Below are 27401 nucleotides of genomic sequence, written 5' to 3' on the forward strand. Positions count from 1 at the left end.
AGGAGGACCATCATCTGCCGGGCTGGAATGGAGTGATGAAGGAGCACCTGACGACAGAGGTGGAGCAGGGTCCGTTGTCGGTCGGAGGGGAGAAACGCCCTCATCAGAGTGGTGTCGAGAACTGCTCCAATGAACTGAAGTCGCTGTGTGGGAAGCAGATGCGACTTGGGGTAGTTGATCTCGAACCCCAGGAGATGGAGGAAAGAGATGGTGTGATGAGTGGCTTGTAGCACAAGTGGAGACGTAGGTGCTTTCACCAACCAATCGTCCAAGTAGGGGAACACCTGGAGGTTGTGTGACCTGAGGAAGGCCACTACCACAATAAGGCACTTGGTGAACACCCTGGGCGATGATGCGAGGCCAAAGGGTAGCACTTTGTACTGATAGTGACGGTGCTGTACCTGAAATCGAAGGTAGCGACGTGAAGTCAGATGGATTGGAATGTGAGTGTAGGCCTCTTTGAGATCTAGGGAACATAGCCAGTCATGTTGAGAGAGAAGAGGGTAAAGCGTGGCAAGGGAGAGCATTCTGAACCTTTCCTTGACCAGACACTTGTTGAGGTCCCGGAGATCGAGGATGGGACGGAGGTCTCCTGTCTTCTTGGGAACCAGGAAGTAGCGGGAGTAGAATCCCCGACCCCTTTGGTCTGGGGGTACCTCTTCGATGGCATTGAGGAGAAGGGATTGGGAGGAGTGAGAAACAGACTCTATGGGAGGATTGTCTGGTGGAAGAGTCTGGAAGTTGAGAGAGTAGCCGTGGCGAATGATGTTGAGGACCCACAGGTCTGATGTGATGACCTCCCAACGGCTGAGGAAGAGTTGAAGACGTCCTCCGATCGGCTGAGGAAGAGGCAATGATGGTGGGAGACTGGCTATGCTCTGGAGAAAAGAGTCAAAAGGGCTGAGATGGTTTTGACGGAGGGAGAGGTTTGGCAGGTTGGTGAGACTGTGAGCGAGCCTGAGTTTGATGCTGTTGACGAGGTCGGCGAGGCTGTTGTTGAGGCGGGTTGAGAGGTCTGGCCGAGAACCTGCGCTGGTAGGAAGACTGCTGTCTGTAGGGACGAGCAGGTGGAGTCTTCTTCTTAGGTTTTATCAGAGTATCCCACCTGGTCTCGTGTGCCGATAGTTTCTGGGTGGTTGAGTCCAGGGACTCCCCGAAGAGTTCATCACCAAGACAAGGTGCGTTAGCCAGGCAGTCTTGGTGATTAATGTCGAGGTCAGAAACTCTCAGCCAGGCCAGGCGCCTCATGGCAACAGCCATGGAAGATGCTCGAGAGGTCAACTCAAATGAGTCATAAATGGAGCGCACCATGAATTTCCGGAGTTGGAGTAGACTGGAAATTTGTTGTTGAAAAACAGGAACCTTACGTTCAGGAATGTATTTTTGTAAGGAGGAGAGTTGTTGCACCAGATGCTTCATGTAGAAGGAGAAGTGGAAGGTGTAATTATTAGCCCTGCTGGCAAGCATTGAATTTTGATAAAGGCGCTTGCCAAATTTATCCATCGTTTTGCCCTCTCTGCCAGGAGGGGTGGAGGCATAAACACTGGAGCCCTGGGTTTTCTTTAAGGTGGACTCCACTAGAAGAGATTCATGGGGTAGTTGAGGTTTGTCGAAACCCGGGATAGGAATGACCCTGTACAAACTATCCAGTTTGCGAGGGGCTCCTAGTACTGTGAGGGGGTTTCCCCAATTTTTGTAAAAAGTTTCCCTTAAGATGTCGTGGACGGGTAACTTCAAAAATTCTTTGGGGGGTTGTTCGAAGTCTAAGGCGTCGAGAAAAGCCTGGGACTTCTTAGAGTCAGATTCTAATGGGATAGAAAAAGCCGCCGACATCTCCCGTAGAAATTTGGTGAATGAGGACTGTTCAGGTTTGGAACCGGTATCGACCATCGAGGGTTCCTCGTCCGTTGATGAAGCTTCATCATCGGTACCGGGTGGGGATTCTTCCCATAAATCCGGGTCCCTGACGTCGGTGTGTGCAGGACGGGACGGTGGTGTGGATGGCTCAGCGTGGCGAGTCTTAGAGAGAGATTTGCCAGAGCGCATCGAGACGGTACTGGGGGAGGAAGACCGGTGCCGGTCCCGGGGAGACCGGTGTCGGTCTTGATGTCGGGGAGGGTCGGTATCAGAGCGTGGTTGCACGGGAGGATTGAGTGGTTCAGCTGCAAGCACCAGCATGGACGTGTTCAACGGTACCGATGGGATCGACACCGGTGGTATGGTGCGAGGCTCGGGCCGGTCCGGTACCGGAAGAAGTGGGGCCAACATTGCTGGCAACAGGTGTTGGAGTTGCTGCTGTAGTTGCTCCTGCAATTGGCTTTGGAGTATGGCCGCAATGCGGTCGTCCAGAGGAGGCACCGGTACCGCTTTTTTCTTTTTCGGTACCATAGGTGCCGCTCCATGCCCCGGCGATGAGGAGGCCGATGACGAGGCACTCACCAAAATCGGGGCGGAGTGTTTGCGGGGTCGGCGTCATGCCGGGAGGACCAGCGTCGCCGCTGTGGCAGGAGGGCGCTCAAGGGAAGTGGAAGGCTTCTTAGCCGGCTTACCTGGTGCTAGCAACCCCGAGGAAGGATCAGGCGTCGTCGAAGTAGTCGGTGCCGACTTTTGCGGTGCCGTCGATGGCGCGGCCGATTCCATGGCAGATCCGGTACCGAAAAGGATATTCTGTTGGATCTGTCTATTTTTTAATGTACGTTTTTTAAGAGTAGCACAGCGGGTGCAGGTGTCAGCCCGATGCTCTGGACCCAGGCACTGTAGGTACCCATTGTGCGGGTCAGTGAGAGAGATCGGGCGTGCACACCGCTGGCACTTCTTAAAGCCCGGCTGAGGGGGCATGAAGGGAAACACGGCCTCCGCAAAATCAGGCCCCGCCACGGCCCGGCCTGAAAAATAAAGAAAAAAGAAAAAGCAAAGTTTTTTGTTTTTTTTTGAACGGAAAAGAAACCCGAAGGGAAAAAGAACAAAAAAGGAGAAAATTTTGCGAGCGGGAAGGCAAAAATTAGATTTTTCAACAGACGTTGAAAACACATGCGTCTTCTTCGCTCCACGGAAATGAAGAAACTGGGGACCACGCACTCCTCCGTCGGGCGGGAAGGCACTCGCGCATGCGCGGTGCGGCCAACTATAACTTTCTAGTTAAAAGTGTCCGTACCGGGGCTCCGTCGGTGACGTCACCCATGCGTTAAGAATATGCTGCCTGCTTGTCCTGGGATAATTATAATTTATGAATGAGTTTGAAATAGGAATTGAGTGCTCAGTTATATTATAATATTCCTATTTTCTATAATTTAGAAGAGCCAGTTTGAGTGGATTATCTTAGACATATTTAAAGCATGTTCATTGTGGATATCTTGAAAACTGGCTAGGTGTGTTCTGAGGACCGGGTTAAGAATGCCCAGTCTATGGTAACAGGGCAAGAGCCTCTGTTCAGAATGGTGCTGATCGAAACTGAGAGGGGACAGGCTTAGAACAAATGCTAGGAAGTTCTTTTTTACCCAGAGGGTGGTTGACACATGGAACGCGCTTCCGGAGGTTGTGATAGGCCAGAACACATTACAGGGGTTCAAGGAAGGTTTAGATAGGTTCCTAAAGGATAAGGGGATTAAGGGGTACAGATAGAAGTAGAGGTAGGTTATAGAAATGGTCAGGAACCACTTCACAGGTCATAGACCTGATGGGCCACCGCGGGAGCGGACCTCTGGTCTGACCCAGTGGAGGCAAGTTCTTATGTTCTTAACCCAAACACAAAGTAATACTGCTAGAGGTTCAAGCTGTCAAATTCTTGGGGGGCGGTGGGGGAATCATCTGCCAGGATTCAGGGTCTTAACAGGTAAGACAAGGGAACCCCATGCATCTTTCACAGATGCTAGCATCTAAAATAAAATCTCCTACACCAGGGCAACATATTGGCCCAGTGCTCCTCCAGAGAATAAAACATCTTACAAGGCTGATCCCAAGATGCATTTGTCATTCCCATGGGGGTCAGTAAATTAGCTTAGTAACTTCCCTCCTAAGGAAGTAATCCTATAAAGAAGTTGCAGGAGGCCTGTCTTCCTTTACTAACTGTAATTTCTTTTCCTACTCTATGACTCTCATTAAAACATTTTTGGAATTGTAAATCTCCATGATACACTGCCATTTGTAAATCTGTCAAATACTGAATAAAATCTAAATGGGACACACCAGGCATAAATGATTAGAATACAAGCCAAAGTTCTGCCTAAGCGCTGTTCTACAAATAAACGCACATTTTACAGGTAGGCGTACACATGAGTACAGTGTGGGTGGGACTCAAAGTATTCCAAAAATTATGCACTTAAGTTACCAACACAGCTCTGGCAGTTAGGTGTGAGCATTTACACCGACTCTATGACTAATGCAAGTGCTTATGGTATATGCAAATACATCCAGGTATACTAATATTTATCATGGAATATGGGTGTCTATGCTCCTTTATAGGGGCCCTCTAGACATCCTGTATTATATTTGATCTCCACATGTCACAGCAAAGCTCCTAGAATGCAGACAGATGTTATTTGTGTCACTGCTGTCACCATTATGTAGCCGGCATAGTATCTCAGGAGCAGTGACAGTTGTTGGTGGGCATGAGTGGCAAGAGTCCTTGACTCATCAACTGTGCAGCTCCTCTGACCATCAACACTGAAGCAGGTAAGGTATCATCTCTTCATTGCAAATGTAAACCTGGATCTGATCACAATAGCCTGGTTTTGCACTAGAAGAGTTTTGTTGTGTGCATGTACTGTGGTTCTTTGGTCCCTGCTGCCATATCAGCAAGGCCACAAATGCCAAGGATATCTTAACATTTGCAAATATACAGTGGTACCTTGGTTTACGAGCATAATTCGTTCCAGAAGCATGCTCGTAAACCAAAATAGTCGTATATCAAAGCGAGTTTCCCCATAGGAACTAAGGGAAACTCGCTTGATTCGTTCCCACCCACCCCCATCCTCCGAGGCCAGCTGCTCTATTCTCCCTCCCCCACGAGAATCTCAGAGAGAGCGTGAACTCACAGGCCTTGAGCATGCGCAGATGCTCAAGGCCCAGCAAAGAAGAGGAGGCCGATCTTCGGGCACCGGCACCAACACACAGGATATGCCGGTGCCAAGATGGAAGTAAGAAGCCTGTTCGGGTGGGTCTGGGGGACTTCAGATTGTGGCGGGTACCGATTGGCGGCGGGGGGTGCCGGATTGCGGGGGGCGCCGCTCGCAAATCGAGGCAAGTTCGGTTTCTGAGGCGCCGATTTTGCAAATGTTTGCTCGTCTTGCAAAACACTCGCAAACCGGTGCACTCGTAAACCGAGGTACCACTGTATTCTTATTCAAACTTACAGTGAAAAAATTTCTCACAACTATGTATCAAAATTTGATTACAAAAATAACTACTATTTGTTGTACCCGATATTGGTTTAATGGAAACTCATCGTTGGTCAGTGCACCAAATAAGAATTCTCTCTGAATTGCTCTCAAGTTCACTATTTAAACTTATATTTTAGCCTAGTCCTCTTGAGAGTCCTCAAGTCGGCTTACGTAGGCCTCCCATGCAGCTCTCCTATATGCTTCTGCTGCATCAATGCGATTGGGTGCTGACAAGATGCCCCGTCCTACAATGATGATGTCAGAGCCTCTTTTATTGATAACTTCTTGGGGAGTCAAGTACTGTTGTCCCAGATTATCCACTGAAAAAAATACACATATTTTGCAATGAAATCAGCTGAACTCAATTTGAGCAATCAAATAGGAAAAATATTTAGTTACAAGATTTTACATAGTAAAAAATAAAAAAGACCACTTTTGAACATGATCAGAGTGCCTCACAACTATACATCTCACTGTATTATGTAAATTACAAAGTTACACTTATATGGGATCAAGAAGAACTTGTACAAGAATCCCTAGTATTACCAAAAATTGATCCCAGGAATCCTGTACCTTCTCTTAAGTTTCCTTATGGATTTTATTTTTTTTGGGGGGGGGTGCTGAAGTTCAAAAAAGCCCCACCAGCTAAGGTACATGTGGGTGAGGGGAAGTTGAGCTTCCTCCTCCCCAACTAGCAAACGATCCCCCGAAAGGTCCAACTAGCCCTTCCGCACTAACTCACTGTCACCATCAACAGGTGGGCAATCTCTTCAGTCCATTATCTACATCCAGCTGAAAGTCAGCAATCATGCCGTAACAATTTATAAATGTCCAACAGATGTGAACTCCTGGATTCTATATATGGCACCGAAATTTTGATGCAGATCCACTAGATCCACTGGATGACTAGTTAGTAAGTTATCAAGTATGAATTAAATCGGCCTTAATTATTGAAGTTAATTGGCATCTATGTGATATGACGATGAATGCATCTCAAAAGGGAGCATGGCCAGAAGAGGGACATGGGCAGGTAGGTATGTTCCAAAATTCTGCACTCAGTTACAGAATAGGGGATATTTGCAGTGTGTTAACTGATGGGAGATGTTTTCCATAACTTAAATGGACGAAACCACTTTAAGTTTTCATTAAATGATGCAGCTTACTAAAGAGACTTTTACATTCAGCATTTTTGATAGAAACAGTTTCCTCTCCTGCTTCACCATGTTTGCACCTAGTCATTTATACCAGGGGCTCTTCCCCCTCTTTCATATTCCCCCTCCCACAAACTTGGTCATATTCCCAAAACCATAAGTCCCCAGTTTGGCCGCTAGGCATCACCACTTAAAGTGACTCTCCCTCCCTCCCTCCTCCTCCGGGTCCTTTACAGTATCCCAAGTCCCAGCAGATTCAAGAGAACAAAGAATCTAAGCCTTGACTAGAACCCAGTCCTTTAATGCACATCACTGTCACAGCTGCAAATGCAACAGCTTTAAACCAGTGCTTCTCAACCCAGTCCTCAGGGCAGCCAATGAATATGTAAATGATAGATTTGCATACTGAAGAGGCAGTACTGTATTTGCAACTGTTTCTCATGCATATTCATTGTGGAATAAGTCTCCTCGTAGAGGTGGTGGAAACAAAAACTGTGTCTGAATTCAAGAAAGTGTGGGACAGGTACTTGGGATCTCTTAAGGAGAGGAGAAGATAGTAGATGCTGCCGATGGGCCATTTGGCCTTTATCTGCCATCATGGTTCTATAACTATAAAACTCTATGATCTCACAATGCAAGTGTAATGAGCCTTAGCCAATAGGGAGAGGAGGAGATAGTGGATGCTGCCGATGGGCAAACTGGATGGGCCATTTGGTCTTTATTTGCTATCATGTTTCTGTATCCTGAAAACATGACTAGCTGCCCAAAGGACTGTGTTGAGAAGAACTGGTTTAAATTTTTTTTTTCCTCTACTCTAGAAAGGCTAGATCAGTGGTTTCCAATCCTGGTCCTGGAGGCAACCCAGCCAGTCAGATTTTCAGGATAGCCACAGTGAATATTCATGAGACTTGCATGCATTGCTTCCACCGCATGCAAATCTCTCAAATATTCATTGTGGATATCCTGAAAACCTGATTGGCTAGGGTGCCTCCAAGACCAGGTTTGGAAATCATTGGGCTAGAGGGCCAAATCTGAAGTTTTTCTGCCACCACGCACCAGGTTAAATCCGGGAGCTTTAACAGCTGATGCTGGAACAAATAGTATTTAAAAACATTTGAATTTTGAAAAACCCTGGAAAACTCTCATACTGTTTTCTAATGCAACACTGACTTCAGATATTTTGAAATACAGACTTAGCTATAGTGGTTCACCAAACATCCCCATTCAGATGAATTTTCATTAGTTTTGCAAAATGTGAAAAGCCTTAAGAATACTTGAGTTTGAGTGCAGATACGTTTTATGAGATAGCATGATGTCATAAGACTAGATCACAGAGACAGAAATACAAATCCACTCGCCTCCAGCCTGCATCTGAACGCCAGGAGTCAGGTGAAGGAATTCAGGTTTACTGCTCACCCTGGAACCAGAAATAAATCCAAAAACAAAGTCTGGATGCTCTTCTGCCATCTTTACCTGAATATAACCAAGATACACACACAAAAAGAAAGTAATTCAGCTGGTTCATTGAACTGGTCATCTGAACTGTTTATGGTATTGTAGTATATAAAAATAAAGTTATTAGTATTATTATAATAAAGAGCAACACCTATTACCCGCACTCAAGAATCTGCAGTACAGTATTTATACAGTAGCCCTGGTGCATGCTTTTAAGCCTCTGCTGTTGCAAAAGAAGATAAACCCCAGGGTAAATGTGAATAAAGGCTCCAGGTGCCATAACTACAGAACTAGCCCAGACTAAGCAGGAACGAAAACAGAAAGAACTGCTACAATCACATCAACCAATGGTTAAAACTGCTGCCTTGGCACCCTATAGTTGCAGGTTCGATCCCAGCGCCATTCCGTGTGACCCTGGGCAAGTCACTTAACCCTCCACTGCTCCAGGTACCATAATTAGATTGTGAGTCCACCAGGCCAGTTAGAAAAAGTACTTAGACTAGATTAGGCTCAGATTATGAACCGCTCAGATGGCCAGTATACAAATAAGAAATAAACTTTGAAATCTATGCACACACCTGCCATCTATGCACATCTATGCACACATCGCTGTCTCTGTCCCATTCCTGTAAGCTCTGCCTTAACCGTACACACTTCAAACACTTGTGATTTTAAAGTGTTTGAAGCTTGTGCAGATGAGGACAGAGCTTGCAGGGACAGGAAAATAACTCGCCAGGACGGGAAAATCTCTGTCCCCGTGCTTCAAAAAAGAGCTACAAGCAGTGTAATCACGAGCATACAACCCAGGGATGCCAAATGATGACTTCCCATAAATAAAACTGGAAAGGTTCCAGCGAGCCATCGTGGCTGGATACTGTCCTGCACAGTAACAGGGACCTAGGTGGCAAGACGTTCAGGTGACAGTTTCCATTAGAAAGCTTTGTAGAAAAACATTTTGGGGTGTGTGTGTTGGGGGGGGTGTTTTTTTTGGGGGGAGAGAGAAAGATCATGAAGGTGACTGAGTGTTGGATTAACTATGAAAATCCAAGAGATGAAATAAACACCTGACTTGTGTAATGAGCCAGACATGCCACATGTGGTTAACATTCCACAGCTGGTGGCAAGGAAGTTCCAACAATGTGGACAGAAGAACTGGACAGGCTGAATGAGCCCATACGTTACCATGCTATTTTGCCCAGTACTCTGGATCCAGATCCACTATTTCAAGTGTTTTTCATCAAGTACATCACTAGGGTGGAAAGCAGCAAACCAGAGACCAGTCTCTGGCACCCTCTAAAGCAGTGGTCTCAAACTCAAACCCTTTGCAGGGCCACTTTTTGGATTTGTAGGTACTTGGAGGGCCGCAGAAAAAATAGTTAATGTCTTATTAAAGAAATGACAATTTTGCATGAGGTAAAACTCTTCATAGTTTATAAATCTTTCCTTTTGGCCAAGTCTCCAATAATAATATTGTCATTTATAGCTAAAAAGACATATGATCAAGAAACTGTTTTATTTTATTTTTGTGATTATAATAAACATACCAAGGGCCTCAAAATAGTACCTGGCGGGCCGCATGTGGCCCCCGGGCCACGAGTTTGAGACCACTGCTCTAAAGGGAAGCCCACACTTACTGCAGCTTTTGTGTAATCACCAGTGGCCAGAGAACCACAGGAGCTCATCTCTGCTATCAACAGGCAGCCTCTTTGTAAATGAAGACCCACTTCCTTCAGTCCTTTCAGAACCCCTGGGCCAGGGACCGCATGTGCATTCACAACATCTGACCAGGAAGCTATTCTGAATACACCACCTGAAAGAAGACAGTGCCATCCTTATATTAACAGAAACTATCACAAATCCTCACCATACAATCGTTTGTTTCTCAGTTAGACATCACCAAACCAGCTGTTTCTGTCAGTGGCAAAGAATCCGCATTTTGTGATGCCTTTCAACCCAACAAGTGTACAGACACAATCATTTGGTCTTCCCAGTGATCAGCGAGATTTTGTTTTATTGTTTTTTTTTTAATGTAACTTGTGTATTTATATGTGGTTTTACAGATGTTACACTATAAGCCACTGTAAGTCACTATTTTGTTTGCACTAGCAATAAAAAGATTAGGTTCTTACCGCGATAATCTTCTTTCTTGTATATAATGCATAGGAGTCCTGAACAGTAGGGTTTTCTTCCTGAAACCACAAGCTATTGCATAAGGATGTTGCACATCTTTCAACTCTGCCTCCTTCCCAGAGGGAACAGCGAGCAAGATGATAAAGGGGACGGAACTCTCATAGGAGGAAAGACTAAAAAGGTTATGGTTTAGCTTGGAAAAGAGATGGTTGAGGAGAGATATGATTGAAGTCTACAAAATCCTGAGTGGAGTAGAACAGGCACAAGTGGATTGATTTATCACTGTTAAAAATTACAAAGATTAGGGGACATTCGATGAAGTTAAGTTACAGGGAAATACTTGTAAAAAAAAAATATTTATTTGTATTCATTTAACAAATTATTACAAGTCTGAACAATCGCACAAGTAACACAGTGACTCTTTAAATCTCCAATCAGGAAATCCAAGATGGCTGCCACAGCAGTGATTTTGGCACCAAAAATGGCCCGGGGAGACAAACTACACATATACTTGAATATAAGTCGAGACCCCCATTTCCCCGCCCAAAAGGAGGAAAAATGGTTGACTCAAGTATAAGACGGGGATTTAATATTCAAGTGCCATGCCCTGCCAGGATCTGCACCCAGTGTCCTCTCCCTCACGCCCTCCCCAGCCAGGCTCTGCACTCAGCCCCCCTCCCTCCCTGCCCTACTAGGCTATGCAGCCAGCCCCCCTCACTACTTGCCAGGCACTGCACCCTGTCCCACTTCCTCTTCCACATCTGGTGGTCTAGTGGTAGGTTGGGACAGGAGAGATCCCTCTCGTCTCCCGTCCAATACAAATAATTTATTTTTACCCCCCCCCTCCCCAATGTACGTTTATTGTTATTCCTGGTGGTCCAGTGTTGTATAGACAGGACTGCGCTCCTGCTCTGCGCATCTCCTTTCGGGCTCGGCAGCCATTCAGCTAGCAGTGCAAGGCCATGCGGGAGCTCGAGAAGCTCACTCCTCTGTGCCTGCGTGCTGCGAGCCCAGAAGGAGGAGTGCAGTCCTGCCCATACACCACTGGACCAAAAAAATCAAAAAAGTGTTTAAAGTGAGGAACCCTAACCCTGGCCCCAGAAACCTCCAAAACCAAATTTTCAGACTCCTCCCCCTCCGATTTTCCCCATAGGTTATAAAAGCCTTACTTACAGTGGCACGTGGAGCCTATCTGTATCAGAGTCTGCAGCTGAAACAATGGAGAAGACTGCTGCTTCAAATTTCACTCCTGATAAAGCCAAACAGCCTGCACTCAAGCTCCTGATAAATCAGGGATGCGAGCAAGTTACTGGGGAATGGACCCAGAGCTCCCAAAAGAAAAAAAAATAAGTTACAGCAGGCTGGCTAGACAGGTATCCTCTAAGGATTACCCTGCTAGCAGCAGTCGTATTCGTGGGGCTGAAATCACAGTCCAACGAGTGGAGAGCTCAACTTTCCCAAGACCCAAAAATGTTCGACAAGCTCAATCAAAAGTCAAACAAATGATGATTTTTTGCTTATGATCATGAAGGCATCATCATCACAGACAAAGTTCCATATGGAAGAAGTGTCGCAGCAGTGTATTATCGTGATTTTTTGCAAAAAATGTGCAGAAAAATGCACAAAACCTGACCTCAGTTGCTCTTAGCTGGGCCACTCATTCTTCACGACAACCCTCGCCCACACATAGGGAATGTCATCATTGAAAAACTACATGAATATAGCTGGGAGGTGTTACCTCATGCTCCCTACAGTCCAGACATGAGCCCACCAGACTTCGACTTTTTTCCAAAGTTGAAACAACCTCATGGACATTGTTTTGCATCTCTGGAAGAGCTTTCTTCCACCGGTACCTGAGTCATTCGGCAACTGAACAAAAATGATGTCTTGGATGGAATAATGAAGCTTCCTGGACTTGGGGACTCGGTCATTGCAAAGCAGGGAGACTATATTGAAGAATTGTAAAGAAATACTTGGAAAAAAAAACCCCATGTAAATTAGAAAAAAAATGTGCATTATTTATGAAATGACCCTCATATATAAAACATTTGAACTACTTTGATGGCAGCCAATCAGGGAGTGGCGTTGGACCAGGCAGGAAGCAAAAACCTCATGCTTGCCTTCTGTACTGCTGTGCCCTAACAGGAGAACAGCCGTCCAGGTAGGGAGGCAGGCAGGCGCGAGGAAAGCTCCTGCCAATATAGCACTGGACCCAACGGACTTAAAAAAGGTACTGGTGGGGAGTGGGGCTAGTATTCGCTCCATAAGACGTTTTATGGAGTGAAAATTATGGTAATTGGAGTTAGTAAAGTGACAACGGTGGCTTGCAATGAAAACTTCTTCCCTTAGTGATCACTACTAACATCATGCAGAAATTTACACAAATTCTATCATACATGCAAATTCTACACAATACAATCATACATGCAAATTCTACACAATACATTCTACACAAAGATCATACAAAGATCGAGAGGAGAACCGGGCAACTATAGACCTGTGAGTCTTACGTCGGTTCCTGGGAAGATTACATTACATTACATTACATTACATTAATGACTTCTATTCCGCCTGTACCTTGCAGTTCTAAGCGGATTACAACAAAAAGATAACTGGACATTTCCAGGAATAGGAATACAATTAACGACGTAGGGCCTAATACATCTAAACGATAGCTGGACGTTTTCAGGAAGAGGAATACAGTTAAAGGCGTTAGGTCTAAATCACATATTGAAGGGAGGATCCTAAGAAGGGGAGAGAGGGGAGAGGAGTGGGGTTAGGAAATTAGAATGTATTTCTTGAATAGTATGGTTTTGATTTCTTTTCGAAAAGCTTTGAGGTCAGTTGAAGCTGTCAGTAGGTTGGTGATGGAGGGGTCCAATTTAGCTGCATGTGTTGCTAGTAGGTTGTCGTACATCTTTTTGCGCTTAGTTCCTTTATAAGGGGGGTAGGAGAATGGGGACTGGGTTCTCCTTTGTCTGGAATAGAGGTTCCTATTTAGGCGGTTGTTTAAGTGGGAGGGTGCCGTTCCGTTTAATGTTTTGAATATTATGCAATATAGCTTAAATTGGATGCGGGCTTGTATTGGAAGCCAGTGTGAATCTAGGAAGGCGTTGGTGATGTGGTCAAATTTTCGAAGGGAATAGATCAGTCTGAGGGCAGTGTTCTGGACAGTCTGTAGTTGTTTTATTAGGTAGGTGGGACAAGGAAGGTAGAGGATATTGCAATAGTCCAGTAGACTTAGGACTAGGGATTGAACTATGAGTCTGTATTGTTCTTTGCCGAAGAATTTTCTAATTTTGCGAAGGTTGCGCATGGTAAAGAATGCTTTTTGTGTGATTTTGTTGATTTGCACCTGAAGAGTGCAACATCTATCTACTGTTACTCCAAGGAGTTTGAGAGTGGTCTGTATAGGATATTTGGTGGTTTTTATTTCTAGTTCTGTTATCGAGGGGGTTTTGTCTTTTTCAAGCAGTAGAAATTTAGTTTTGTCTGGATTGAGCTTTAGTTTGTGTTCTGTCATCCAGTTTTCCACTATTTCTAGGGTTTTTACCAGGTTATCTGTTGTAGTGGGGTCTTGTGAGTCAAAGGGAAGGAGTATGGTTATATCGTCTGCATAGCTGAATGAGGTTACTTCGAGTTTGTCTAATAGGGTACCAAGGGAGGCGATGAAGACATTGAAGAGCATGGGTGAGAGTGGTGAGCCTTGAGGTACTCCGCAGGGATTGGTCCAGGTTTCCGATATTAGATCTTTTGTTTTTACTCTGTATGTTCTTGTTTTGAGGAATCCTTGGAACCAATTGTATACTCCGCCTGAGATCCCTATTGCTTCTAATATCTGAAGAAGTATACTGTGGTCAACCAGGTCAAATGCGGCTGAGAGGTCTAGTTGAATTATCAGCATCCTTCTTCCTTTGCTAAGGTGTTGTCGGGCTGTATCTAGAAGGGAGGCTAGCAGTGTCTCAGTGCTGTGGTTGGATCTGAACCCTGATTGAGTTGGGTGGAGTAGGTTGTGGTCTTCAAGGTAGTTGGTGAGGTATTGGGCAACCAGACCTTCTATTAGTTTAACATAAAATGGAATGGAGGCTATGGGTCGGTAGTTGGAAGGGGTGTCTATTGGTCCTTTGTGGTCTTTCAGTATTGGAGTGACTATGATTTCTCCTAGGTCTTGTGGGAAGATGATTGAAGCACTAATAAAGGACAGCATAGAGGAACACCTGGAAAATCACGACCTGATGAGAGCTAGCCAACACGGCTTTAGGAAAGGGAAGTCATGTTTGACTAATCTACTTCAATTTTTTGAGGAGGTGAACAAACAAATTGATAGCGGTGAACCGGTGGATATAATATACTTGGACTTCCAGAAAGCGTTTGATAAGGTTCCCCACGCAAGGCTTCTGAAGAAACTACAAAGCCATGGAATAGAAGGAGATATACTAAGATGGCTAGGCAAATGGTTAGAAAACAGATTGCAGAGGGTGGGCATAAATGGGAAGTTCTCGGACTGGGAAGAGGTAACGAGCGGTGTACCCCAGAGATCGGTTCTTGGGCCCATCTTGTTCAATATCTTCATAAACAACCTAGAAGATGAAACAACAAGTAATTTAATCAAGTTTGCGGACGACACAAAACTATGTCGGGTAGTTGGGACACAAAAGGACAGAGAAGAACTTCAGAGAGATTTGAACCAGCTAGAGAAATGGGCAGAAAAGTGGCAGATGAAGTTTAACATAGAAAAATGCAAAGTGATGCACCTGGGTAAGAAAAACAAGGAACATGAATATAAAATGTTAGGTATGACACTGGGCAAGACCGAACAAGAAAGGGACCTGGGGGTACTGATAGACAGGACCCTGAAGCCGTCAGCTCAATGCGCAGTGGCAGCAAAGAAAGCAAATAGGATGTTGGGCATGATAAAGAAGGGAATCACAAGTAGATCGGCGGACATCATAATGCCGCTTTACAGAGCAATGGTCAGACCACACTTGGAGTACTGTGTTCAACACTGGTCTCCCTACCTAAAGAAGGATATAACCCTACTGGAGAGGGTGCAAAGGCGAGCTACGAAGCTAGTAAAAGGTATTGAGAATTTGAGCTACACAGAACGCCTCGGAAAACTGGGATTGTTCACCCTCGAGAAGAGAAGACTGCGAGGAGACATGATAGAGAATTTTAAAATACTAAAATGATTTGACAAAATAGAGCAAGAAACATCGTTATTCACATTGTCAAATGTGACTCGGACAAGAGGTCATGGACTGAAACTGAGGGGCACCAGGCCCAGGACAAATATTAGGAAGTTCTGTTTCGCACAACGAGTGGTGGACGCTTGGAACGCTCTCCCTGAGGAGGTCGTGATGGAGACCAGCATTCTGGGTTTCAAGAGCAAGTTGGATGCACACCTTCTTGCAAATCACATTGGGGGATACAAGTAAACAAGGTTTCTCATCAGGGAACACCTGGCTTGGCCTCCGCGGGTGCGGGTCGCCGGACTGGATGGACCTAGAGTCTGATCCGGCGAAGCCATTTCTTATGTTCTTATGTAATACAATTTACAAAAAATGTGATACGTAACACTAAAAGAAATGGAAACCAACAGCATACCTCTCAGTTTCCTAGTAAAAACAAAAGGTTGCAGAAAATTTTAAAACCAATCCTACAAAACAATTCCTCCACATTAGTAAAAAATTAGAACCCATCCTTTTTTTAATCTTGCATATACTCTAAAGCAATGGTCTTAAACTCAAACCCTTTGCAGGGCCACATTTTGGATTTGTAGGTACTTAGAGGACCTCAGAAAAAATAGTTAATGTCTTATTAAAGAAATGACAACTTTGCATGAGGTAAAACTCTTTATAGTTTATAAATCTTTCCTTTTGGCTAAGTCTTAATAATAATATTGTAATTTATAGCTTAGGAGACATGATCAAGAAACTGTTTTATTTTACTTTTGTGATTATGATAAACATACTGAGGGCCTCAAAATAGTACCTGGCGGGTCACATGTGGCCCCCGGGCTGCGAGTTTGAGACCACTGCTCTAAAGCAACACTTCAATACTGCTGCTAATTCAGTCTTACTGCCCTAGGGAGTATCCTGGAAAGACTAGGTTTATAGCTGAGAAAGTTGTATCTGGTCATTTGCAAATGTACTTCCTTAATAGAAGAATCACAAAAAGATTCTCACAAGACCACCTAAGAGCCTGGAAAGGAAAGGACAGGAAACTGTTTAGCATGACATATAGGTCCTAATCAAAAAGCAATAAAGACAGTCCCTGGGTTAACAACCAGTTCCATTTTTAAAGCTATTCTTAAGTCAGATACGCATGTAACTCAGAACTTGTAGATTTTAAGATTCTCGCTGCTTACCTCTGCTCCCAGGTGACAAAAGGGCCAACTATCCCTACTATATTCCCTCTAAGGTAAAGCATGCACAATCACACACTGTTCTTAATGTGGCCATGCTTCAATCCTGAATCTGCTACTTGAAAAGTGTAGGAGCCTCATGCCACTGGAAATACTGCTCAGTGAAATCAAATGAAGCCACAACCACGTTCTTAAATACGAGTCGTAGTTAAGTCGGGCGTCTGTAACTAGGAGACTGTCTGCACTTAAAATTTATTTGCAGTGATATTCATTTGAAAGCCAGTCTGATGACTTCCGAGCCTCTTACAACTCCTTCATTACCCACTTCTGAGTCCTGAGCCCCTTACAGATCAGAAAGTCCAACACAAGAGGAGATCAAAATAAAAGAATAGGAAAAGTTACCTTCATACTGATGTCTCACTGTGTTCCCGATATCTGCAAACTTCCGATCTTCAAATATCAGGAACTCGTGCCGATCAGCAAGAGTTCTCAGTTCCTTCATCAGATCTGGTGTGAAATGGCTCAATATATCTACATGAGTCTTTAACATACAGATGCTGGGCCCCAAGCTGTCAGCCAGCTGCAGCAGTTCTTCAGGGTCTGTGACGTCAGCAGAGAGGCACAGATTGCTCCGTTTCTTATCCATCACTTTGAGGAGCCGAGCTGCCACAAGATGAATGCCTGGAAGCTGCGCACGAGTGCCAAAGCCCATTTCTCTGCACTTTTTCTTCACTGGCATAGAACCATTCATCTGCGCGATTGTGAGGGTACTGGTTTCCTGAATGAATTTCCTCACTTTACCTACCATCTCCGTGTCAATCTTGCTGTGCTGATGAAGGATCTCCAAGAGCTTTGAAAGTGTACACACCGAATGCAAGCGAATGCCATGCTCCTGCAACCTGGCCTCCCCACCTTGTTCTCTGTTCACTAGCACAATGGCATCAGAAACCTTCAACCCCTCTTTCCGAAGGACATCGACTGTCTCCAAAATGCTAGATCCACTGGTGACCACATCTTCAATGATCAAACAAGTTTCTCCTGGATTAATTCTACCTTCCACAAGACGTTTAGTACCTGTACAGCCAAAATAAAAAATAAAAGCACTCAAGCAAAGATAGGTTAAAAAAAAAAAAGGTTAAAAATTAAATTGCTTTGTTCATCATCATTTTCTCCTTCAACAATGACATGCTGCTCTGTAAATGTGGAACTGGAAAATTCAGGGTGAACTTTGTCTCTTAAAATTCTAAGAAACGGCCTTCAGCGAGTCTTAGCAGTTCACACCAAAGGTCAAGGAAAAGGCTGTGATGGGTTAGATCTAATGGATGAGAAGCACCTGGATGGAGGAAGAGAAATACACCTAGGACTTAAGTTTGTTGTCTTTTGACCAGCAGTACATGTTAATGTTAGATAAGAAACCAAACATCCAGAAAGCACAGTTACTTACCGTAACAGGTGTTATCCAGGGACAGCAGGCATATATTCTCACATGTGGGTGACGTCATCTACGGAGCCCTGATGCGGAAGCATTTTCAAGCAAACTTGATTGAAGATTTAAGTTTGCTCTGCTGCTCCACGCATGCGTGCCTTCCTGCTCCACTAGGGGGCGCATACCCTCGTGGTCTCCAGTTCACTTAACTAGCAAAGAAGCCAACCTCGGGGAGGTGGGCGGGTTGTGAGAATATATGCCTGCTGTCCCTGGATAACACCTGTTACAGTAAGTAACTGTGCTTTATCCCAGGACAAGCAGGCATGATATTCTCACATGTGGGTGACCTCCAAGCTAACTGAAGAGGGATGGAGGGAAGTTGGCAATTTAAGCAAATAGATTTTGCAAAACCGATTGGCCGAACCGGCCATCGCTCCTGGACAGTGAGTCCAGACAGTAATGGGAGGTGAAAGTATGAACCGAAGATCACGTGGCAGCCTTGCAGATTTCCTCAATAGGTGTGGACCTGAGGAACGCTACGGAGGCTGCCATCGCTCGGACCTTGTGTCCCATTACTCGACCATGCAGTGCGAGACCAGCCTGAGCATAGCAGAAGGAGATGCAATCAGCCAACCAGTTGGACAAGGTGCGCTTGGAGACTGGGTGACCTAACCGGTTTGGGTCGAAGGACAAAAACAATTGTGGGACTTTCCGGTGTGGTTGAGTGCGTTGGAGGTAGAAGGCCAACGCTCTCTTACAGTCAAGAGTGTGGAGTGCCACCTCTCCGGGGTGAGAGTGGGGCTTGGGAAAAAACACAGGTAAGACAATGGACTGATTGAGATGAAAATCAGACACTACTTTAGGCATGAACTTTGGATGAGTGCGGAGTACCACCTTGTCGTGATGGAATACCGTGAAGGGTGGGTCCGCCACTAGAGCTTGTAGCTCACTAACCCACCGAGCGGAAGTGAGCGCAAGCAGGAAAATCACCTTCCAAGTGAGGAATTTTGGATGGCATTTGTCTAGGGGCTCAAATGGAGGTTTCATTAGTTGAGCCAGAACCATGTTAAGGTCCCAAACCACCGGAGGAGGTTTGAGAGGAGGGTGGACATTCAGAAGACCCTTCATGAAGCGAGAGACTAGGGGGTGGAGCGAGAGGGCTTTCCTTTCCAGGGGCTGATGGAAGGCTGCAATCGCACTGAGGTGTACTCGAATGGAGTTGGTCTTTAGGCCGGAGTGAGATAATTGAAGTAAATAGTCAAGGACCAGGGGGACGGGGACCGACACCGGGTCCTGGCTGTGAGAGGAGCACCAGGCTGAGAATCTGGTCCACTTTTGGGAGTAGAAGGTTCTCGTTGAGGTCTTTCTAGAGGCCTCCAATATCTCCTTGACTGATTGAGACACGGGGAGAGAAGTCAGGGGGAAAGAAACCAAGCATTCAGATGAAGAGATTGAAGATTGGGATGTAACAGCGAACCCTGACCCTGTGATAGTAGAGAGGGAAACCGAGGCAGAGGCAGTGGATCTCTGACACTGAGTTGAAGTAGAAGGGAAAACCAAGGCTGGCGTGGCCAGCGAGGAGCAATCAGGATCAGGGTGGCTTGTACTGTTTTCAGGTGGACGAGCGTCTGCAGGATCAGAGGAAACGGCGGGAACGCGTACAGGAACCTTACCTCCCAGTCGAGGAGGAAGGCGTCGGCCTCGAGCCGGTCCAGGGAGTACATCCGGGAGCAGAAGAGAGGCAGTTTGTGATTGTGGGGGGATGCGAACAGATCTATTTGAGGTGTCCCCCACTGTTTGAACACCTGTCGTAGGGTTTGAGAGTGCTGTGACCACTCGTGTGGCTGGAGGAGGCGGCTGAGTCTGCCCACCAGACAGTTTTGTTCTCCTTGTACGTACACCGCTCGAAGGAAGGTGTTGTTGGAGATTGCCCATTTCCAGAGGCGCAGGGCTTCCCTACAGAGGGACCAAGACCCTGTTCCTCCTTGTTTGTTTACATAGTACATTGATGCCTGGTTGTCGGTTCGGATGAGGACCACCCGGTCGTGGAGCAGATGTTGAAAAGCTACAGGTGCGAGATAAGATTGCCCGGAGCTCTAGCACGTTGATGTGACAGCGGCGGTCTTCCGCTGACCACATCCCCTGCGTGCGTAGGCTGTCCAGATGGGCTCCCCAAGCGTACTCTGACGAGTCCGTGGAGAGTACCTTGCTGTGATGAGGGGCGAGGAAGAGTAAACCTTTGGAAAGATTTGAAGAGTCGGCCCACCAGCGGAGCGATCTTTGCAAGGAAGGAGTCACTGTCACGGGACGGTCGATCGGGTCCCGGTCTTGACGCCATTGAGAGGCCAGGGTCCATTGAGGTATTCTCAGATGGAGGCGGGCGAAGGGTGTGACATGGACGGTGGAGGCCATGTGGCCTAGGAGAATCATCATCTGTCGAGCTGATACCGAGGTCAGCAGAGAGATCCTTCGACTCAGACTTACTAACGCCTCTAGGTGCGGAGGGGGGAGGAAGGAACGGAGGCGAACCGTATCCAGCGTGGCCCCGATGAACTGTAGGGACTGCGAGGGGCGTAGTTGGGATTTTGGGAAGTTTATTTTGAACCCCAGACTTTGTAGGTAGGTAATAGTCTGTTGGGTCGTTGAGATAACCGCTTCCCTGGACGGGGCTTTGATCAGCCAGTCGTCCAGGTAGGGGAATACCTGGAGGCCCTGGGAGCGTAAGGAAGACGATGTCGGGGTTCGAGGTACCGATCGATGTCGAATCGGTGACCTCAACCCGGACTCCCTCGGTGACAACCTGCAACCTCGGGTCGGAGTCCCGGTCCGAGGGGGAGTTCGGAGGATGCGCGGGTTGGAGAGTGATAACTCAGCCACCCTTAGCGGTCCCGTATGAGGTGTAGGTGAACGGCCTCGTAGAGTGGGGGAACCCCGGGCCTTCTTGGAGGTACGGCGGTTCGAGGTTTCTGTCGTTTTAGCCCTACGTTTTGCACCGCGGCGGTCTGTGGAGGGAGAGCGCCTCGGGTGCCTCGGTGAGGAGTCCGAGGAGGATGGAATGCGGCGAAGCTTGCACGCTTTTCTTCGAGGTGGCTCGACGCGAGGCTCAGGCTGGTCTGGCACATGCGGGGTCGAGGTCGAGGCCGGTTGCAAATGGGCCATTGCAGCGGACAGCTCCGACGAGATCATCGCTCGGAGTAGGTCCTGGAAAACGGGCACGGACAGCATCGAGGGCATGTCCACTGCCTCAGTGCACTCCACCGGGGGCGACCTCATATCAGAGTATTCCCGTGTGGTGGAGGCACGGCCCGAAGGCTTGGAGGGCTTCGCCGGGGCTGTACGCATGGGACTTCCGCCATGCGTCGCCGGCGTCCCCGAGGCTGGTTTCTTTGCTGGTACAGAACCTGAAGAGGGAAGAAGGGACTTACCCGGAGCCGAGGTCTTCTGTTGTCCCGAGGACTTCGGGTTCGAGTCTCGAGACGATGCCGAGGTATTCGGGGCCGAGGTCAAGGCCGGGGCCGACCTCGAGGCCGAGGTAGAGGGTTGGTCCGGGGCGAAAAGATCCGCCATGCGGGCTTTCCTTCGACGGAGGGCCCGGTTCTGGAAAGTAGCGCACTGGATGAGCGGCCCCCAGGCAGAGGATGCACCGGCGATGCGGGTCTGTGAAGGAAAGAAGCCGCTGGGAGCACTTTTTAAAGCCGGTCAAAGGCCGGGACACAGAATCGAAACTGGCCGCGGCTCGAATAGTCACGCGGCCACGGGGACCCGGAAGCCTCCGGGTCGGTGAAAAACGAAGCAGGAACAGTTGAAACAAGAAAAAACTCGCGCACAGCGACTAAATCGAGAAAAACAAGAAAAAATTGCAGTGCTAGAAGGCAGTTGGGGCAGAGCCTGAAAAAACACGACTTCTAGGCTCAATGAAAAATTTTGAACTGGAGTCCACAAGGGGATGCGCCCCCTAGTGGAGCAGGAAGGCAAGCATGCGTGGAGCAGCAGAGCAAACTTAAATCTTCAATCAAGTTTGCTTGAAAATGCTTCCGCATCGGGGCTCCGTAGATGACGTCACCCACATGTGAGAATATCATGCCTGCTTGTCCTGGGATAAAAGCCACTGTAGTTTAACAAACCACCAATGCTATCAGTCAACGTGTAATCAATAACTCCACGGGGTAGAAAAAGCCTCAGAAGCAAAGGGAAGCCCGGAGAAGGGGTTTAGAGGGGGGTATTGGTTGGCACAGTTGTGGGGGTTGGTTAGGGGGGGGGCTTCTTGTGTTTTTTTTCTACACATGCCCATCGCTATCATCAGCGATGGGCACATGCAAATTTAGCAAGTCTTCACTACTCTCCACCAACTTCATTTATATGAGCGTTTTTTGGAGAATGACTCACTTTTTTTAATTCGCTACCGGAACAGCTGTGATAGCAGCCCATCATTTTCTAATGCGGTTTTTTGAGAATCTAGGTCTAAGGGTCATATTCTATAAATGGTGTCATAAGTTAGGTGGCAGTGGCACCCTAGCGTCGTTTAACTTAATTGCTTTAATCGCCGCAGTAATTGTGTTGTTTAAAACCAATTTAAAAACTCATTAAAAAAAAAAGTGGGTGCCGGAATCACGTCTACAGCAGGACGCCTAATGGCACCTAAGGTCAAAATAGGCATGGTTAGGGGACCGAGCTAACTTGAATTCTACTTATTTGCTTATCCAAAAATTAATGGGTATAGATATAAGACCTTCTTAGATAGGACCCTGGCTGGAAGGCAACAATCTTGATTAGGTAAATGTATTCAGCAAGCTATGTTATCCTATTGCAGTTTTCGGAAATTAATTAAGACCACTTTGCTCGATAAGTTATTACTTAGTGAGTTTTATTATTGAAATTCTATTTTACAAATATTTGTATTTTTTTACTGTATTATTGTATTTCGCTGATTGTCCAGCTCTTTTTAGCTTAAACCGCCTAGAACGTTTGGTTATGGCGGTACACAAGTTATTAAGCGCCGTTAAGCATGATTCACTAAAAAACTTAAGATGCCCACAATGTAGGCCAACGTTTTACTGACCTACACTGCAGGTATCTTAAGTTCTTTCTTAGGCATCGTTAGCCGTGATTCTCTAAAAGGCACTTAAGCATGACTGACATGCAGCCGGCACCATTTTTGCAGGCACCAGCCTGATTTAGAAAGTTTACAGAACCCAGCCCTAAAAGCAGAAGATCCTCACACTTGTTTGCTGGCCGTAGAAGTTTAGATTCAACCCTTAGAAACAGTACTCAAAATCTAACTACAGTCGACTCTACCTAATTGCACGTCAGTTAAGCGCACACTTCGGTTATCTGCAGCCTACCACCATGGTCCTCGGTTTTTTTACATTAAAGTCAATGGACGTAAACTCTGGATAATTGCAATTCTGATAAGCACACAATCCACTTATGCACACGATGTATTCTTTCATGTAACGTTCACTCCAGTTAAAAGCAATCACGTAAATGAGCCATGTATTTTGGAACAACAGTATAGACCTGGCCATGTGTTTGAACTTTCGGAGCTGCACCATGGCATCACGTGGACAAAAAGCATTGTCTTTGGCTGAACGTGTCCACCAGCCTGATGTCAGATGCCGCTTAAACATTAATATAGTACTTGTACATAAATTGGAAGGGCCTGTCCCCTGAGAGTGGTGTACTCCAGGTCCTTCTGCAGTTGCTTACATATGGTCTTCCAATTAAATCGATAGAGACCTATACACTGCTTTCAAACATAATGAAGCTGTTGGCTTCAAGGTGCCTGCCTGCTGAATATGAAAGCAACAAAAACAAAAGGATAATCGCAAACTTCAAACATCATTACAGGTCACTCGTCCTAAGATATGTGATGGTAGTGATCGATGCAAGCATGGAATCTTGCCCCTGCGCTGCTGATGTCGCAAGAAAAATGACGGTGATCGACTCTCTTCACATGGTACTCTGATAAAGCGCAGGGCTTGCACTTAAGCAGAGTTGACTGTATTAATATTAATTTTTCATAGATGTCTACCAGAAAGGAGATAAGTTAGTTGTGTAATATTTGGTGTATATTAAACAACATAATGTAATTAAGTGGATCAATCTACTGTATGATGTCTCGAGTTTATAAATTCTGTACATAGTGTTTAGTTAAAATGAATCTTTGGGTGTTTCCTGTATCATTTCAAAAGACGAAAAAAATGGAAATCTAAAGAGTACAACCTTTTCTGCTTTTACCCTGCTGAAAACTCTTTTTGAAACATAAAACCAATGCAGTCAGTGACATAAAGGAGAGAATAGGGCGAGAGGCAATGTGAAAGAGGAATTACAAACTCTTTCACCAAGTCAAAACACATATGAATGACACTCTACAACTGGGATCAGTAAACAAATCAAAATTTTACATTAAACATTTTATGAGATGTTTGCATGAAGCACTGCAGAGAAAAATTTTTTTTAGAAATCAAAGAAAAGAACAGTAAAGTTACCATAATCTTTGGCCTCCTTTCTTCTAATGAGCATTGGTATCTGATGGGTTGAGCAGATAATAGTAGCCAGTGGCAAGGCAGTGTAAGGGACCCCGCAGACACAATCATAGGTGACTGTAGCAGCTTTTGCAATTTGAAACAAGAGATCTGCAACCTCAAAATAGTAAAGAATAGTTTTTAAATAAATAAATACATTAACACCAACATCAAATTCATTATGCTTTACAGGCAAAGGGATTAGAACAACAAAAAAAAACAACCCTAAACTATGAGTAGAAAGGATTCCATAGTCAAACCAGGTGACTAAAACAGCATGAGTGATGTTAGCTAAAAACTGGAAAAGCAAAGGCATGACAGCTATGCAGACTTTATAAACCAAACTTGATCTGTGTATCTAATGTTGACGTTCGTCATTACAAGACTGGCCCATTTGTTCAGAAGTGGGTACCTTTTGGTTAATGGAAGGCAATAAGAGAAGGCTATGAATTCTGTAGCCCAATGAATGGTAACTGATCCTTGGAAGGGAGAGGGGTGGGGAACATCTAGTTAGTTGGAATACAATGGGGTGGGGAAAACATTGTGAGATGTGGACTTAAAAAGCACAGTTACTTACCGTAACAGGTGTTATCCAGTGACAGCAGGCATATATTCTCACATGTGGGTGACGTCATCTACGGAGCCCCAGCGCGGACAGCTTTTCAAGCAAACTTGATTGAAGTGTCAAGTTTGCTACACTGCACCACGCATGTGCATGCCTTCTTGCCCACTAGAGGGCGCATCCCCACCTCGTGGTCCTCAGTTCCATAACCAGCAAAGAAGCCATCCCCGGGGAGGAGGGCGGGTTGTGAGAATATATGCCTGCTGTCCCTGGATAACACCTGTTACGGTAAGTAACTATGCTTTATCCCAAGACAAGCAGGCATGATATTCTCACATGTGGGTGACCTCCAAGCCAACCAAAAAAGGGCAGGTGGGAGGATGGCAATTTAGGAAAAACAAGTTATGTAACACCGACTGGCCACACCGGCCGTCGCTTCTGGACAAAGTGTCCAGACAGTAGTGGGAGGTGAACGTATGAACCGAAGACCAAGTGGCAGCTTTACATATATCCTCCACAAGAGTAGACCGGAGGAAAGCAAAAGAAGCTGCCATAGCCCGGACCTTATGCCCCGTGACGCGACCATGGAGCGTGAGACCAGCCTGAGCGTAGCAAAAAGAAATACAAGCAGCCAACCAGTTGGACAAGGTGCGCTTGGAAACAGGATGTCCCAACCGATTAGGATCAAAGGACAAAAACAATTGAGGAACCTTCCGATGAGACTTGGTACGTTGGAGATAAAAGGCCAACGCCCTCTTACAGTCAAGCGTGTGAAGCGCCGCCTCACCAGGATGAGAGTGGGGCTTCGGGAAGAACACCGGAAGAACAATGGACTGATTGAGGTCTCGGTCTGGAGTATTCCCTCGGGGCACTGGGCTTTGCAACTCGGGGCGGGGCCGAGGACGACCCACCCGCAGTCGAGGAGCCCGAGGATGGCGAGGCGAGGTCGGGGGACCGGAGGCCGAGGTCGAGGCCGAAGCCGAGGCCAACGTCGAGGCCTTCCCCGCCGCGGGGTCCGCAGAGAAGAGCTCCGCCATCCGGGCACGGCGTCGGCGGAGAGCTCTAGACTGAAAAGTTGAGCACCTATCACAGGAGTCGGTAGGATGCTCAGGACCCAAACACACCAAGCACCACCGGTGAGGATTGGTAATTGAGAGCAACCGATCGCACCGGGTGCACTTTTTCAAGCCCGTCAAGGGACGGGACATGGACACAAAACCCGGCCGGGAACGAACGAGGTCCCGCGGCCGCGGCTACCGGGAGCCCCCGGAGCCGAACCAAAATACTTTTTTTTTTTTTCGACGAAAACTAAAAGAAAAGAAAGAAAGAAAAACAAATCAAGCACAGCGACCGTGAAATAACGCACAGCCGCGGTGTCAGAAGGCTAAATTCTAAGAGCACAATTTCCACAGGGCTTCTGGCTCTGCGGAAAAAACTGAACTGAGGACCACGAGGTGGGGATGCGCCCTCTAGTGGGCAAGAAGGCATGCACATGCGTGGTGCAGTGTAGCAAACTTGAAACTTCAATCAAGTTTGCTTGAAAAGCTGTCTGCGCTGGGGCTCCGTAGATGACGTCACCCACATGTGAGAATATCATGCCTGCTTGTCCTGGGATAATGTTGCTTTTTGACAAGTAAATGTGCTGCTCCTGGTCATGTACATCAAGAAGAAATGCACTTTTCAGTTTTCTTAATGAAAATCAAAGCCAAAAAAAAAAAAGTGTGCCAAATCTCTACAGTCTTCCAACTGACAATGAAGCATGTCATCATGATGTCACTGTATCACAGCCCTTTAGTGTCTCAAAAAGACAAGGAAGAAATGGAACTGAAGTAAGCGAAGAGCAAGATACCTAGCCCTTGTAACAAGCTAAGAATCCTCAGTAAGTGTCAAGTTAGGATTAAAGATGGCTGTGGTGGAAGGGATGGGTTGCTGGTCCTTTAAGGGCTGAAGATCGATTCAGGAGGACCGACCCCTTCTACCACAACCGGCACTCCACCGGAGATCACACGCCAAGCCGTTCCCGCCATCTTTCAACCCTTTCACCTCCCCCCCCCCCATTACGCAGCGAATCGCAACCTCCCACAACCGCGCACCTGGTTCATCAACGCTGGCTGCGACACGACCACCCGCAGGTCGAAGTAAACGGGAGAGGACAGGCCGCTCTTCAGCGTGAAGGAGCCGAACTTCAAGGCCCGCGCCTCGTAGAGACTACACGCGAGCTCCGCCAGCGAGGACAGGGCGGCCATGGCTGCACGCGCGGGGAGAAACCACCTCGCGGCCTCAGTCCGCGAGATCCGCTCTGGACCGGAAGCTCTGACGCGACCCGAGAGCGCTGCACGGCGATTGGCTAATGCAGTGCAGGCGCGCGCCTCGGAGGACGCGGCGTTCGGCCGCAGCTGTCAGCTACGTTT

The 27401-nt window shown here is 46.6% G+C and overlaps 1 protein-coding gene across 3 annotated transcripts; it reads right to left on the reverse strand.

Moving 5' to 3' along the window:
• Nucleotides 1-5411: 5411 nt before the first annotated feature.
• UMPS (uridine monophosphate synthetase) lies at nt 5412-27401 on the reverse strand. Of its 3 annotated transcripts, none has more exons than XM_033943996.1 (6): nt 27084-27401; nt 24393-24546; nt 16881-17552; nt 9619-9794; nt 7888-8002; nt 5412-5698 (listed from the first exon to the last, which is right to left on the reverse strand). In XM_033943996.1, exons 1-6 carry the CDS (start codon nt 27234-27236, stop codon nt 5517-5519), a joined length of 1452 nt encoding a protein of 483 aa, XP_033799887.1. In that variant the 5' UTR covers nt 27237-27401; the 3' UTR covers nt 5412-5516. The 3 variants fall into 3 exon arrangements, with proteins under 3 accessions (XP_033799887.1, XP_033799888.1, XP_033799889.1); XM_033943997.1 differs by having other exon boundaries at nt 24393-24539; nt 27084-27232; XM_033943998.1 differs by lacking the exon at nt 27084-27401 and adding an exon at nt 26840-26990.

This window comes from Geotrypetes seraphini, chromosome 5 (genome assembly GCF_902459505.1).
Source record: "Geotrypetes seraphini chromosome 5, aGeoSer1.1, whole genome shotgun sequence".
Taxonomy (NCBI): Eukaryota; Metazoa; Chordata; class Amphibia; order Gymnophiona; family Dermophiidae; genus Geotrypetes; species Geotrypetes seraphini.